A 15,993-nucleotide genomic window follows, 5' to 3' on the forward strand; every position below is an offset into this window, starting at 1 on the left:
GTGTGTGGAAATAAATTTACAGACAGTTTAACAGGCTGCAATAGAAGCTAGTATTAAACTCAAAGATAAACTTAAGACCTACAAAAACATGACAATTACATCAACCTATTCATATTCTGCATTTAGTTTCATTACCATGACAACAACATTCTTCTGAAGAATTCATGATTTTTAAAAGCTCCCAAAAGCTAGGAAGTAAGTGATGACTCAGAAGTTCCTTACAAAAGACTGAGATGAATAATCTACCATCACTGACAGGAGTCATCAATCTGCTATCAGGTTGCTGTGTCAGAAATTAGGCCTGTATCATTTACTAAGTACTAAAATCAGGTGGTATCTATGCAAGTTAACAGAGTAGACTATCAAAAAAAGGAAACAAAAAGGGTGATACTTATGACTGTCAAGATGCCATCAAACACCTTTCTCATCCAGTAATTCTCTCAGTAGAAGCATGGGCTCACTTTATGCAGTACAGAAATCAAGTACTAGTTACTAGTATCACGATAAAAATCTGTCAAAACAATGCTATCCCTCACAACCATTTTCTGCCATTAAGTTACATTCCAATTTCTGCTTCTTATTCAAGTGCAAGTTCTATTAAAATAAGATTAAATTAAAAATAAGATCCTGTACTAAAAATACGAATCAATTAAATTATGCATCACCATCCCCGTAAGAGCTTTACAATTAACATGATTTTAAGAAAAAAAACCAAAACGAAACAATACATTGTGTTAAAAAGAACCTGACTGAATATGAGACATTAAGAGTCTAATCTCCACTGGATCTACAGGAGACCAGCATACATACATTTATTTTATATTTGTATATCAACCATGAAAAGATGTTTAATTTATAAATAGAAAACAAAACAAGGATCAATTTTGAAAGTTCAGTCACATTCTTTACATTTCACTCAATTTTGGAATTTATTTTTATTTAATATTAGGATTCTGTAATATCCAAGTATATTCAACAAAAGCAGTGCCAGTGGAAGCTGGTTTCCCATGAATCTTTCTTGAAGCTGACAAGTGTTCTTCTTTTAATGTCTTAAAAAAGCAAATTGCTATTAGTAGGTGAGGTTTCTATGCGAACAGTATGTTTAAGACACAAACTAGCCAACCGATGCAAAGTACCTTCTGTATGTTTAGTGATTGTTCCTAACACTCCTGCATTTATCTGAATTCTCCACCAAGAAGCAATAACTTACCATTGTTTCCAAGCAGGAAGGAGAAAAAGCTTTGTGTCAGGCATTCCAAAGGTACGCCTGAACACTGCAAAGACACAGGGCAACATCTTAACTCAAAACATCAAATGTTTTTGGAAGGAAGACCTGGTATTTCGCTCTGTTTTGCAAGAGTTCTCCAAATTACCTAACACTTTCAAGCTTCTGTGCCAGGGCTTGTTCAAATATTTAAAAGCCATTTGACAAGATTGTTTACAAGCAGACTAAAGGCTTGCCTAAGGGGTAAAGTGATTAACAAAACAGAGATGTATCTATTGCACAAAAATGCATCTGCCAAATCCAAAGTTGATTATAACTTTTGATGGTATTTTCTAATTGCTTAGAATCACCAATGATGCAGAACTATATAGCTAACTCCTGCATACATTTATATGCACTCAGAAGACAGAGGCACAGACCACTCAATTCTTACTCTTCTGCTTGTAATCCACCATCATCAATGGACAGTAATACTGTCACAGCAATGGCAGTCAAAGAAAATATAAATACATATATCACTAATTGTTTTAAATTAAGTTTAGCCTACTGGCAATTCCCTGAGAGTAAATGCTACTGGAGACTCAGTTATCTATCCCTCAAGGCTGACAACAGAATTTCACTGGTTGCACTAGCCTGTCTGCCTCAAATCCTGATGTGGGCAGAATCCCTCTATAAGGAGGAAATATTTCTGAAACTAATCAAATCTCTGGTCTGCCTGTTGGGAAAAGTATGGGTGACAGACTCATGTAAACACACATCCACTAGAAATTGCACTATAAAACAGCCAATTGTAAAAACTTTACCATAATTATTGGATTATGTAAAATTTAACAATGTACCAGAGATAAAAAAAGATTACCACCTGTTGCAAGTTTAGTCGTGTAACTTGAAAGCAGACCTTAAGAAAAAATAATACTGATATGTACACTACAAAAATACCCCAGTAATATTCTTGATAGCTTAATTCCCTTTTAAAGTTAATAAATATCTGTCACCAAACAATTCCAAAAAGTGACCCATCTTTTCAGAAGGCATGCACTCATCATTTGAGATTTTTGCACTGACAGTTAAAGTTACAAAAAAAAAAAAAGCAGAATGCCATTCTACATGCAAAAATATAACTGCTACCTATCCTAAATTATTCCATAGCTTGCCATGCTGTGGTCACATATTCCAAGTTATATGCAAGATATTAATGTTAACATATGTTTACTGTTTTCACTTCATTTTGTGACCTAAAGGATGAAGGTCCAGAAAGGAAGCACATTTTATGAGTTAAATATGTTAGCAATAGAGGAGTAAAAAAACCAGAAAAACCCCCTTTTGTATTCTAAATGCCCCCAAGGACACCAATACCAACAAATGGCTGGAGAACATAAGAAACATCATGCAAGTGCAATCAATGAAATACATATAGTAAGTATTTGTATGAGATGAGACAACAATTTTCTATAAATAAATCAAGCAATAACACTTTAGCAAGGGTGAAATGGCTCTAAAGTTATTATGTGAACACAAAATATCCTGTTGCTTCTTTCCATTCTTTGGGGTTTTTTTCTTCAGTTATTTCACAACTTACTAATATACTTCCATATAAAAATATAGATTTTTTTAAATGGACTAAAAGCTGCTATAAAACAAACAAAAATTAGGAAGAAACTCTAATGTATTACTAATTCAGCTATTTCACAGTTCATCTCAAACCTGTGTGTGAGAGTACCAAAAGGTGAATTTAAACAAAGCAATAAAATAAATTGAATAAATAAAAATTGAACAAATTTAACAAAACAAAAAAAAAAAAGAATAAAAACCTGTGGTATGGTGGATGGGATGACAGTGGTCTCAGCAGGGACTGGTGGGACAGGGATCACAGGGACAATGGGAGAAGAGGAAGGAACAGCTTCTGTGGACTAAAAATCACCAACAAAATGTAAAAAATAATGAAAACTAGAAAAACATTTTGAAACAAACAAGATTCAAATTTAACAGCTTAAAAAAAATTCTGAAATAGCATATGGATTTAGAGACTGCAACTACAACTGAAGACAACCACCTTTAACCACGCTGTATATGGCAGTGCATCCCCAGCAATGTGCTAACGTCAAAGAACCCAAAGTCGTAAGACATATCCAGATTGCTTATTCATACCAAGTTACTCACCTTGCAGTACAGAGTAATGAGACTTTGGGGTCCAACAGAAAACCTATTCATATCCACGGACAGACTCAGGCTTTTTGTGGGCTGGTTTCACAACCGAAGCCCTTCACCAATATACAACAGTGTGCAAAAGCAGGGAAACAGTGGCTAAAATAATATTCCTCTTTGATAAAGGGGAAAAAAAAAAATCAGAGGTACATTAAGGTTTCTAAACTGGGCAAAAATAAAAAAAAAAATCTTTCAGTCAAATGGGCGGAAGATCCTAAAACAGATTCAATCTACCTCTCAAAGATCTTCATACAGGTTTACCATACACCTTCAAGACTAGCAGAATTTTGGTCTGAGGAATGTTCATTAAAATAATAACCAGGAAAGCTACTGACACTTAAGCTCCAAGGGAACAAGATTACAAATAGCATTTTGAGCAAAACATTGACTCAAATAATTTTGAGATGTTAACATACTGGTTGTCAACAAGCTGTCAGCAACATAAACTACTGGCAACTATCATCAAAATTACAAGCTGAACAGCAGATCAAAGCTCTCGCAACTTAGTTGTTCCAAGACATTCTTATGATCTTTAAATATAATGAAGCATAACAACAAAAGAAAATACTAAATCCTGAAAATGAACCAAAACCCCAAAACATAACAGTATTAAGCATATTTTAAGTTTGAGATATTTTAAAACACAAAGCAACATATACCTATAGCATACACCAAATTAAAGAGTAAAAGCAAATATTAAAGAAACCTGAAACAGCCCAAGAGCAGCAACCCCTATTAAACGTACATATGGTATTTCTACAGGGTTTTTTTCAGCTCAAAGTCAATCTACCAAAATGAACAGCTAGTGAAAAAAGTCGCAATTATTGAAAGATGTAAAAACAAGATATATTTGATATCTGGAGATATTATTACTGATGTCATTTAAACATCCTTACATCTACGGACAACAGCACGATCTTTCAAGTGTTAAAAAAAGGAGGGTGAGGGAGAATCTAAATTGGTCTAGAAAAATTATAATATGCATTTTGCAAAGGATGCAGGAAATGCTAAGTTTAACAAACCTCCAGTTACTGGAAGAACAATGCAACCTTTAGAGGACAGATCAAATTAAATAGCTTGAGCAATCACTCAACCCTACACATGCAAAAAATAAGCCACCCCTTCAAGTCTGCCTTGTTCCAAAGTAAGCAGCTTCCCATGTATGTACACAGTAAATATCCTGTTAACCAAAATTTCAGATATACACATATTACATATCAAAATATAACACAACATTAAGGCTGAAAAGCTAAGCATTAGCAGGTCAGAAAAATTCCAGCTTTACAGTTACAACTCCTGCAATAAGAGAAGGTTAAAAACAAACTGAAGTTACTCTTAGATACTGACCATACACTTCCCTTGCCCTTTGACTTCGCAAAATAATTGACCAAGTCACAGTTGATTTCCTTACGGGCCAAACAATCTGCACCCCTCTCTGCACCAAATGGCAACTTTATTTTCCTGCTTCCTTCCTTTTCTCAATTCCTAACTCCCATGTCTCTCAGGGCTTCTCATTCCCAAATGCTTCAGGAACCCTCCCAACCAGTTCCAATTTTTATCCTTATTATTTTAAAATTGACATTGTTTAAAGTCCTTTAATTCTTTCAGGTTCCAGGCTCATAAGCTATTAGTACTGTCATTGTATTTTCCCTTTGTGCTGTTGGTTTAATATCCTCTGACTCTTAAAAGTCACTCCCTGCTCCTCCAAGCATCCTGGCAATATTCCTGTTGAGTCTCCTCCACTACCATGTGGGTGAGGAAACAGGTGACAACACCGGCAACCACTTTCAAAGGATGTGCAAATCCAAATGAAGGTAAGACTGTCTTCACTTGAACGTTTCACGGAATACAGTGAACTGATGCAGGCACTATGGCTACCACAAGGAAGGACAATGCAAGAAATTAAAAGATTTTTAATCATCAGAGAAAGAAGACCTGGAACTTCCTTATAACAGAAGAATGCTAATTTTATTTTAGTATGGCACATAATCAGTCTGAAAATGATTATATGATACAAGTATCTGTGAGAGCAGCTGAATAAGCTCCAATAGCCCAGAATATCACTTTCAATGCTCTGCTTCCCAGGAATTTTCAAGAAAAATTTGTAGTTTTTAGGAATTCTCCAAAAATACACTAAAGTATTCTGAAAAACAAAAGCTTATTCTCAAAATAGCTTTAAATAAAGATGTCTGACTAAAGCATTTAATGATCCTCATTTAAATGGACACAAACCAATCTAAACGACAAAGTAAAAGTAGTGGGCCAATTAAAAACCTTGTTTTAAATATATATTAACTATAGCACACAATTATGATAGACTCTTACATATAGGAATGCATGACTTGAACAATAACTCACTTTAACAGAGTCCATCAGCCTAAATAAATGTGCTAACACCTACAACGAACAGCCATTCTGTTACAACAGTATGATAAATCAAGTAATTATTTTTTTTAAAGTGTAAGGATGGACTTTAATATTTATATAAAAAAAAAAATCATTTAAGTGGCATGGTTGAAAAAGCTAAGATAGTAATGCCTTTACGTGATCAATTAAAACGAGTGCCTCCAAATCTAACACTAAGTCCAGATGTTGTGAAAAGGAAGAACACACCCATTTTCTCATGTTTAACCAACACACAGTAACTCCTTCTGTGAGGACATACCAACTAACCTGAAATTAAATCTGAGCACCATACACACCCTGAAGCAGATCAATTAAACCAGCAAATTCCATAATGCTGCTCTTTGAAAAGTACTAAAAGATGTATTTTGGAGAACAAAAATCAAGCAAACCAGACCTTCCTCACTTTCAAGAAATTACTGTAAAAACCCCCACACCATATACAGTGCAACAATCTCAATGGGAAAACACTGAGCAGAAGTATTTCTTTGCCAGCCCAATTTCGATTATTGCTACTTTGACTTCTAGCAATAAAATACAAAAGAAAATTAAGTAATATAAAGTCTCTAGAAATAGCAGGGATAAAACTACAGAAAGAAGTGTGACTAATTTCTACGGTTTACATCAGAAATGCACATCTATAAATACCTAGTGCAATACATACCTTTTCTAAAGAACAATTAGAACATGAGCCATCAGACACCCAACCACTAGCAGCTTTTACTTTTGCTGTGCTCTTTGTAGGACTCTTTTTTACACTACCACGTAGATTTATAAATTTTCCTCTGTGGTTGGAAGACACTGGCAGCGTGGATGAACTAAAAGATGTACGAATGCTCAGTGCCCGCTGCTGATGTCGGAAAGGCTGCTTTGGCTGCATATGAAGATTTTGACGTATTTCCATTCTCGGGCTCCTTGTTAAATCAGTAAGCTTGAGCATTCCCATTTCACCATCATCTGTAGCACCACAGTATTTGTAGTCGTGACAGTGAGTAGTCATGAAACTAGCAACACAAATAGTCCTTTTTGCAAAAAAAAAAAAAAAATGGAGGGAAAATAAACCAAAATATTGCTTCCTGAGAAAGTTAAAAATATGATTGTTTTCTAGATTATGGTCATAGGAAGAAACACTAAATGCTGTTTTAGCTAGTACTGCATGTTGTGTACTCTCTCGCTCCATTTAAAGAGCGCCATTGAACCACCACACGACAGTCAATTTGCTGGGCATAAATAATCAATGCAATGCACAAATTATTGAATAGATGGCAAAAGTAATCTGACTTTATTTATTAAAAAGAAGCTATGAAAGGTTATAGTTATTTTCTTTCTCCCATAAGCTCCTACTATCCCTAAACTTGGTTGTATTTTACCACCTCAAAACTTCTCCAAGGTTTACATCCAGAAAATTTTAAAATATACCAATTCTTCTACTTTTCTGAACCCTTTATTGGGCTGAAAACTAATGAATTTAAAGAAGTTTATGATGAAAAGTATATGAATTGTGAATGGGCAGATACAATGTACAAAATTTCAACGTTAAACTTCCATCAAAGAAAACAAATTTGTTCAGACCATAACAATAACAAGAGTTACTTTGTGTTAAAATTTTAAGAGTTGCATTTCCATGAAATACAGCAGCACTGTGAGATCACAATTTTAAGGTGCACATTGTTTAAATTAACAGACTAAAAAAAAAAATTAAGACATTTAAACAAACCTGAGTTCTTTATTATTTTATTCATTCAGTTAATGCCAAGGATGCGTGATCTCTATATTACATTTTTACCCCAATTTTCAAAAGAAAACGCTCCAAAACAACTCCTACCTCCACCCCCCAAAAAAAGCACATAATGAGGAGCTAGCTTGATTTAATCGTGCTGTTGAATATTTAATTTTACCAGCCAATTTTAAATTAATCATTGTAAAAAGAGGTAAGGATCAAAAGTTAATTTCCCAGAGTCTACGTGAAAATTGACAGCTAAATAGACACCCCTATATTCCTAGCCGTACAGAAGGAAGAAGCAGGCTCAAGTCAGTGGTCATGCAGTCTTCTTGACAGCAGGTACACAACCAGCATTTGCACAGCTCTGGGCCAGCCACAGCACACACCATCTGCCTCTTGCCCCATGGGTCTGTTCTAGGAATATGCTGTGAATCTGAATATCTGGTGCTGGGTTTGATAAGAATGAAGGACATCAGCCCACAGGAAACAAAGCTTGATTAGGTCAGCTGTACCGTATTTGGATAAAATGGAGAGATTTCATCAGTTCGTAGGATTAAAACATTGTTATCCTCCTTCTCACTGTACACTTTCCTACAGCAAAGCTGAATATTTAAATAATATGAGTCAGCATAATTTTTACACACAGAATGAAAAACTAGAAATACAGACCTAAGTACAACCATTTCCAGTTATTTATAGCATAGATATTAAGAGATAAATAGGAACTGACAGATGCTCCTCTAATCACCAAGAGCTGCCATGTCTCATCTTGTACCCAGAATGGATGTAATCAAGAACTGCATAACATACCATTAATGCAATATTCATAAATGCAGAGACAGAAAGGTTTCTGGCCAGTGACGGGAAGCTGGAAATATGTTGGTCATACATACATTCGCAGACTTGCGCATGCGTATGGTAGGTATGCCTTTTGCCTTTGAAGTATCAGGAAGCTGGAGAACTGTGTCCCACTAATACATATGGGCACATGCACCCAGCTTGTTCTGTTCTAGACAACCCAAGAATCTCTAGATTTTGTTATTGAAGGGCAAAGGCAGAGAGGAAGAAAAGCATGTTGTGAATGTGCATAAAGGTGAACAGTTCAAAATCTACACATCATAACTAACTTTCTCCTTTGAGTAATTTCCACAGAGACATTAATACCGAGCAACTCCAAGGCACATTCCCCGGCCTGCAGGGATTATTTGGATGGAGGCTGTATCTTGTGTGGAAGCCTCTATTCTGGCAACAGTGTGCCAAATGGCTGCTTTTGTAAGCCACAAACAAACATTTTTTTGCCAGAGATGTTATTAAGATTGCTTGAGGCTTAGCAGGCTGCATTCATACCACCCATTTTACTTGCGTATCAGTACTCTCTATTTTCTACCCAGCATGACACTGTCTAATTACTAAAGTGTAGAAAGGAAGAAGCAAGGGGGGTTGGGTACAAGACTTTTCTCTTACGTACATAATAAATAGCAAAATAGGTGGTGTTCCAGATTCAAAAGGAACATCTTATTCCCGGAGGCATCAACTTTGTTGAAAACATGTAGACCAAGTAGCCTCTTGATTAAAAAGAAAATCAGCTTTGAAGCGTGCTAAGTGAGAAAGCGAGGGCAAGGGGTGGAGATGCTGGATACCATGTTCTTGGAAATCCAGTCGTCTGGCTTCCTATACTCTCCTCCAAACAAGAAAGGGGAAGACAAAAGGCAAAAGATGAGACAAAGGAATTCATATCGCTCCAGTGTGCTTTCAGACATGCTGACTTTAGTGGCAAAAGAATGAAGATGATGTAGCAGATAACTGGTAACAGCAAAAGGTTTTTTCTGGAAGCCCTCATGCCTTTGGTCCCTGAGATGATATCAATAAGATATCAATAATTAAAAGAAAACAAAAACTTTAAGACACTTGTAGTTCCAAGAGCAACAGTCCAAGCACCAAAACACAGCCAAGGAACAGGAGGTACAGGCAGAATACCTAACTCATCCAGGGCTGCACGGTGTGCCAGGGCAATCTCCAGTGAAAAAGCTCAGGCGGCATTGAAATTTAGTGTTATGCAAGTATGGAAAGTGAATATAGCATCTTGGTCAAAAAAACATGGGAAGAAGAGGAAAGAATTATATAAGCAAAGCGTAGTAAGGCTTATCTAGAACAATCATGGTGTAAACAAAATGAAAACAGACAACAGCAAAAAAAAAAAACAAGGAAAAAGTAGAGAAGGCAAGAAGAATTATATTAAAAGATATTAATCAGATATTTGAGAGTCACAGGGATCATTCTGCCCAATTATATTCACACGTGTGAGGTAAGGCAGAGCCTGCCTTGCAGTCACACTGGCAAAATAAAGTCTCCAGCGAAGCAGTGGGACACATGCATAATTCAAAGCAAGAAAAAGCAGTTATGTAACTAAAGCTGCACAGGTTTGGCAGATCATCTTTTGACTGCAGAAAGCCTGAACCCACAAGTGTTCTCTGCAGACTGTATTAATTACTAGCATGAACTGCTCTAATATCAAGTGCTAAGTGATTTTTTTCATAACCAGAGGGGACTCAGGATCAGGTTGTGCTTTCATATTACATACCAACTCTGAACAATTTGTTGCTAACACAAAGCTGAATCATCAACATTTCATTCTTTCAAATTACTACACCAAATGTACAGTGCACACTTCTTTGCAGCAATCTGTTAAAGTGCCAGTAATCTTTTACAAGTAGTATTTCAAGAATAATTTTCTTTCCATGTTCTATAACATCCACTCAATAGCTGGCTAACAACAATATCTGTGGAAAGGGAAAATAGTACTAATATTTGACCAGCAACGTCTACTGCAAAGGTCTTTTTTAAAGCTTCAATAATCAACTTTCATTACTTCAAAAAGCAATTTTAATAGCTGGGAGAATCCTCCAAAAATAATTTTGTACTTCACCCCTTCCACTGCCTTCAAGCAGATACCACAAAATTAGCAACTTCTGTTAATATGACTTGACTGATGAAAACAAGCCCATATTCATTACCTGTTCTTGAAAGCAGGAAATAAAATATCTTCCAAAGTGAACAAAGCTTTAAAAGTGGTAGGAAGAAACAATGTTGATTCAATATCCAGTGACAAAGCTGAATAGAAAAGGCATATTTTCTTTCTAGACATATATAACTTAAGGTCCAGCAGTGTAGTTTCATATCTTTTCTCTGAACTACATCCTAGAATGCCACAGGACATTTCACTAGTGAAGCCTGCTATTTTAAGAACTTTGCATCCATCTTCCTCAAAATCACAAAAGTCAATACTCATCTAAACATACCTTCAGGGATTTATAGGCTGTTTGGTGGGGTCCAACAGTGGTAAGAACAAAGCACAACCGCCATCCATCCTCACCCATAAACCGTGTTAGCCATACGCTGCCCAGAGCATCTAAACCTGAGCACACAGCTAGCATCAACACTGATGCATCGTCTCTGCCATATTCCTCCCTAAGTCAGTGCCATCCTGTGGCCTGGGCAAGTCCTTAGTACCACAATGTCAGTGACTCGAGTTGTCAAGCAATAAATTTAAGACATCCATATTTTTCCTGAGCGTATTTCTCCAGGACTTTAAACAAAATGTAGAATCAAGGGCATTTGGAAATAAAACATATCATAAGTATTTCCCTACTGCCAAAACAAAGTTTCATAGAAATCAAATAAATTACCGAGTTTCACAAGAGCTGAAAAAGTGTAGAACTATCTGAACATAAGCAATCATTTAACTATTGACTTGAAATTCCAAACAATGTTCACCTATCAAAACAGCATATAACACAATCAGACATGCTAATACGCGGCATGTATCCGAATTTTGAGAACTGCAAAGACACAAGACCCAATTCTACCCAGGCATGAGTACTGCTATTGCTGATAAGCTAGTCTAGAGTGTAAAACATGCGGAATACAGAGGATGGGAAGCAGAACCACCAAGAAAAGATAATACCATTAATACAAGTATGACTCAAGATTTTCCCTCTCTACAGGTTTGTTACTTCTTTCATGTGAGAAAGGTTCTCTATTATCAACGGACCATTACTTTGCTTCAAAAATGTGCTTCCCACCCGATGAACTCAAACTCACCTGTCCACTTTACTCAGCACGTTAGTACAGTAACTCTGCAGTTTTGACATGGACACCATATCTGACTATTTCATACATAGTGGCTAAAAACCAAATTAAAATACACATACTTTTTCAGCTTTCTAACCACTCCTGCTTACAAATGCTGTCACAAATTTATATCATGTGTACTTCATGGGGGTGGGGGTGTTGTTCAGATTCTCCTATCCAGGTCAGCATACTCCATACTGTTTTTCAACAGGAAATTGATTTACCACAAACAAAATCTTAAGAGAGATTGGCTAGGGTAAATGATAAGCTTAATTATGATGGCCTCAACCCATGGGTGGTTACAATTAAGCCTGCCTATCATTCTGTACTGATACAAGGATGAAGAACTTTTCACTTCATATTTGGGTTTCTGACCCCCGTAGCCCTTCAAGGGCTCTCCCTGTTCCTTGCCATGATGGAGCAAAGACCGATTCCCATGGTCTCCCAAGGATGAAGGAATAAAAATACCTAGATCTCCACCTGAATGCTATGCACGTCTCTCCAAGGAGAGTTTGGATAGAAAGCACAGAAACAAAGAAGCTGAGCCTGAAGCCTGTTAGGGTATGTCTACATGAAGATGGGTAGGTTAGTACATAATGATTTTACTAAGAGATTTTGAGGACAGGCAAGCCATCTTGGAGCTGTAACAGCTGTTCAGGTAAGTACTGTAACAAAGATATGAAAGTTTTTCTGGATCCCAGAAAGGAAAAGGTTTACCCACCCAGCCCTTGTAGATTAAAAGGACTAGTCTGAATGCCTGTGACTACTTTAGATCTCACTTTTTTTCAGAGTAAACCATGGCTCTTGAAAATCATATCCATGCGAGCACTCTATTTTAAAGACACACAGCTAGCATGCTAGATATGTCTAAACCGTAGGGGTTATCTGGTTGTTTGGTTGTTGGGGTTTTTTTTTAACTCAGTCAACAAATTGATTCTCTAACCTAGTTTCCTCCTCAAACCCCACAGCATTTTACAATGAACTCAAATGAACTTAAACTCTGAACCTAAAACATAAATAAATAGCTTTGAAGGGGAAAAACAGTGACAGCAGAATATCAGTAAAATTATGGATGGTGATGATGACCTGAACTGATTTAAAGACAAATAAGCAATTTATTTACTGTCACTTCTTTATTGCAATCTTCATCTACAAAAACAACCCAGTGAGGAACAATTTGCACTGTGATTACACAAGCAGAAGTAAAGCAGCAAAGGCAGTGACAGAAAGACTCGTACTTGCTGAGGCCCAGTAGGCAATGTTTTAGTGCAGAAAATTTAAAAAAAAAAAAAAAAAAAAAAAAAAGAGGAACGCTATAACCATAAGCAATAACATAGGACAAGACAGACTGTCCAGCAGTTTGTGGAATGAAGTTCTACTCTGTAGCAAAAGGACAGCTTTGCATATGAGATAAATGGACACCCACAAAGCAGAAATGGGGAACGTGGAACTACAAAACTATTGTTGTTCCAAAAGCAGGGTTCTTCTACCCGGTGTGCAGTAATCCAATCTCACACACAGAGCCGAGATATTTATCTCATGTTTGTGCAAAGATGGGTGCTAGGTGGTAATTCCACAAAGCTAGCACACCCGGTTAACACACAGTGGACATTTTATACTGTTTGATCATTCATTATCAGCACAACACTGTTTAATGTAATCTTTCAAGATTCTGATTGGTCCCGGTAGTCTTCGGGTTCATTTAAGGGTACAGAGTTTCCTTTTTCTACCATGCATGCTCAGAGGAAGGGGCTTCTGTGAGTAAGGAGCTTCTAGGTTCGTGGGTGTGATTCTAAGTATTCTAATGAGACAGTTCGTTAAAGGGTAACTTAACTCCACAATACTGCTGAGTCTGTTTCAAAGTTATCTAAGTAAAGTTGATTAACTACTGTCTGTTTGCATCTTCCTTCAAGATGCACCAGACATACTAGCCTCCGGAACATCCTGAAGTGATCAGTCATCTGTTTGTAATCCTCTGTGTACATACAAGATAAGACTACTTTACGTGTGACAGCTTACGCATTACACTATCACCAGCGCTCTCACACAGTATCCAGTGGTTGTTTGATGAGTATAACTTTCAGGTGCTAAGAATCTCATGCAAATACAAACAATAATCTCAACAGAACAACAGTTTCAGCAACCAACCTCCCCTCTCTCTATCAGGACCTAAAAATGGACCCTTATAGACTTGACTTAACATTACAGACAATGTTTCATACAAAGGAGACCACCACTGTCCACTTCTTATGTCTGGTATTCAGAAAGATTTACTTAGCTCAAACAAATTTGTCCTGCCAAATCTCTCAGGGACTGCTTAAATGGTTAAATCTCAGTCGTATTCCAAATCCATAATATACAAAATGTACACAAAGTCAATATTGGTTTTAATAAAGGTAATTTGTGACTTTTGTTTTTCAAATACTAAACGCATGTCTAGCACTGAACCCTATGCAGCAGGTTAGCCATCTGTATTCACCAAACAATCCAGCACTCTAAGCTCAAAACAGAATGACAAGGCTCCTCATTTAGGTTCATAAGTGCTATTGAGAATGAATTTAATGCATTTAATTTGCAACTTAAAGCAAGGCCTAGAAAGCTCCATTTAAATAACATCAGTCTTATGAATAGTAGCTTTCATTATAATGCTAAAGAGTCCACAAAGAAGCCCAAGCAGGGTTTCAGAATCAGAAAGAGACCAGGCAAAGAGACAATGTGTTCTAAGACTTTACTATAGAAAAATAATGGTAACTCTAGGGTGTCAATATTTTAGTTTTTGAAATTCACAGTAGAAGGGGTATGCTGTGGTAGGAAACTGAGAAGAAGTGACAGACTGTACGCTCCTGAGAACACTATTAAATCAAAATACAACAATAAAGGTTGGGTACTGTTTACATGCTTTTCAATACATATGACACTTCTTAAGCTCTCAGAACACATAATTTCCAATCATTCCTAAATGATTCAGGGAATGATTAAACCCTCCTAGACAGCATGCTTATTTTGTTCTTTATAATTCATTCAAATAGCAAAGATGTCCTATATCTATCTAGCTCTGCTACCACAAAGTGATCTCTCTCAGTACTAGAAATGCATCAGTTAACTCTCAAAACTACTCCACTACTCTTCTCCAGAAGTTCTTTTGTTGGAAATTTTTTTTAAATGAGTAAACCTATAAGAAACATTATTCATAAAACATGAAAACGATGCATGTGAACCTCATCTTATCTAAAGCACGAACTGTTTTTTCTTTAGTATAAGAAACATTCAGGTTCACTTATAGCATCCCACCATCCTCAAAGTACTTAAGGCTACAGTCTTAAAACAAGGAGTAATGAAGTGATCTGAAGACAGTGAATCCAAGCTAGAGCTTTCCATTTTAAAGACAAGTATTTATTATTTTATTGACAATTGTATTATTCTGTGAGCAATCTATTACTATCTGTCCAAAAATCTCTTTATAAAAATAAACAAATTTGCCCTAAAACACTGAGCATGAGCAGAAAGTCATTTACCTCACATTAATGGACAGCAAACACAAAACCACACAAGAAAAGCCATCTATAACAACCCATTAATTAAAATCCATTAGCTTTTTCAGGACGTAAATGTCTGAAAATTTTGGAAAATTAATGACTTAATTTACACATAAAGTGGCTTTATACTAAAGCCACTCCTTACTTCATTTACAAAAGGCTTCGTACAACTAAGTGGCATTAGCATTTTATCTTTACACATGCTGAATACTTCCCAAACATACACTATTACTTTCACTACAGTTCTGATAGCTTTATATTGCTATCCAGATGCTTTGCCTTTTCATTGCTCAGAGCTAAGGCTAAAATCTTTACCATGCAATTACTAGCTAGGTACCTCATCTGATTTTATTCATTCTTACACCATGGAAACACTGGAAGCTCCTCAGACTTGCTTCCATGACAACATGCAGTTATAATACAACCTCAAAATAAGTACCATTATACAACACATCCAGGCTCTAGAATGAGTCATAGGAGCCCTGCAACATTTCAGCAAAACAGGCATCTTTTATGTAGTGTCAAACACTCCTTGTCTTCAGCAAATTAAAACACTATAAAAGTTTTAACAGGTTTAATGCCTAGCATTACTTGAGCAAACTTTCACTCCACGAGTAAACAAAGACTGATTTTTTTTTTCTTACAATGCTCTTTGCTAAAAACTTCTAAAGATTCTAGCACTTTTCTGTATAACTTAGGAAAGAATACAGCCTTATGCAATCTTGCAATGGAAAAACAAACATTTATGTATAATTTTAAGTTTACAGTGT

General features: G+C 36.3%; 1 protein-coding gene across 18 annotated transcripts in view; it reads right to left on the reverse strand.

Moving 5' to 3' along the window:
- The window catches only part of DLG1 (discs large MAGUK scaffold protein 1), a 168,142-nt gene that overhangs the window by 65,806 nt on the left and 86,343 nt on the right, over nucleotides 1-15,993 (reverse strand). For 8 of the 18 annotated variants that reach the window (XM_050902170.1, XM_050902171.1, XM_050902168.1 and 5 more), the window contains one exon: nucleotides 3,037-3,135. The exons of the other annotated variants lie outside the window; for them this stretch is intronic. In XM_050902170.1, coding sequence (XP_050758127.1) covers nucleotides 3,037-3,135 — 99 coding nt within the window. The remainder of the gene's footprint in view (nucleotides 1-3,036; nucleotides 3,136-15,993) is intronic. 18 annotated transcript variants of the gene reach the window in all.

The sequence above is a fragment of the Gymnogyps californianus genome, chromosome 10, assembly GCF_018139145.2.
Source record: "Gymnogyps californianus isolate 813 chromosome 10, ASM1813914v2, whole genome shotgun sequence".
In the NCBI taxonomy this organism is placed as follows: domain Eukaryota; kingdom Metazoa; phylum Chordata; class Aves; order Accipitriformes; family Cathartidae; genus Gymnogyps; species Gymnogyps californianus.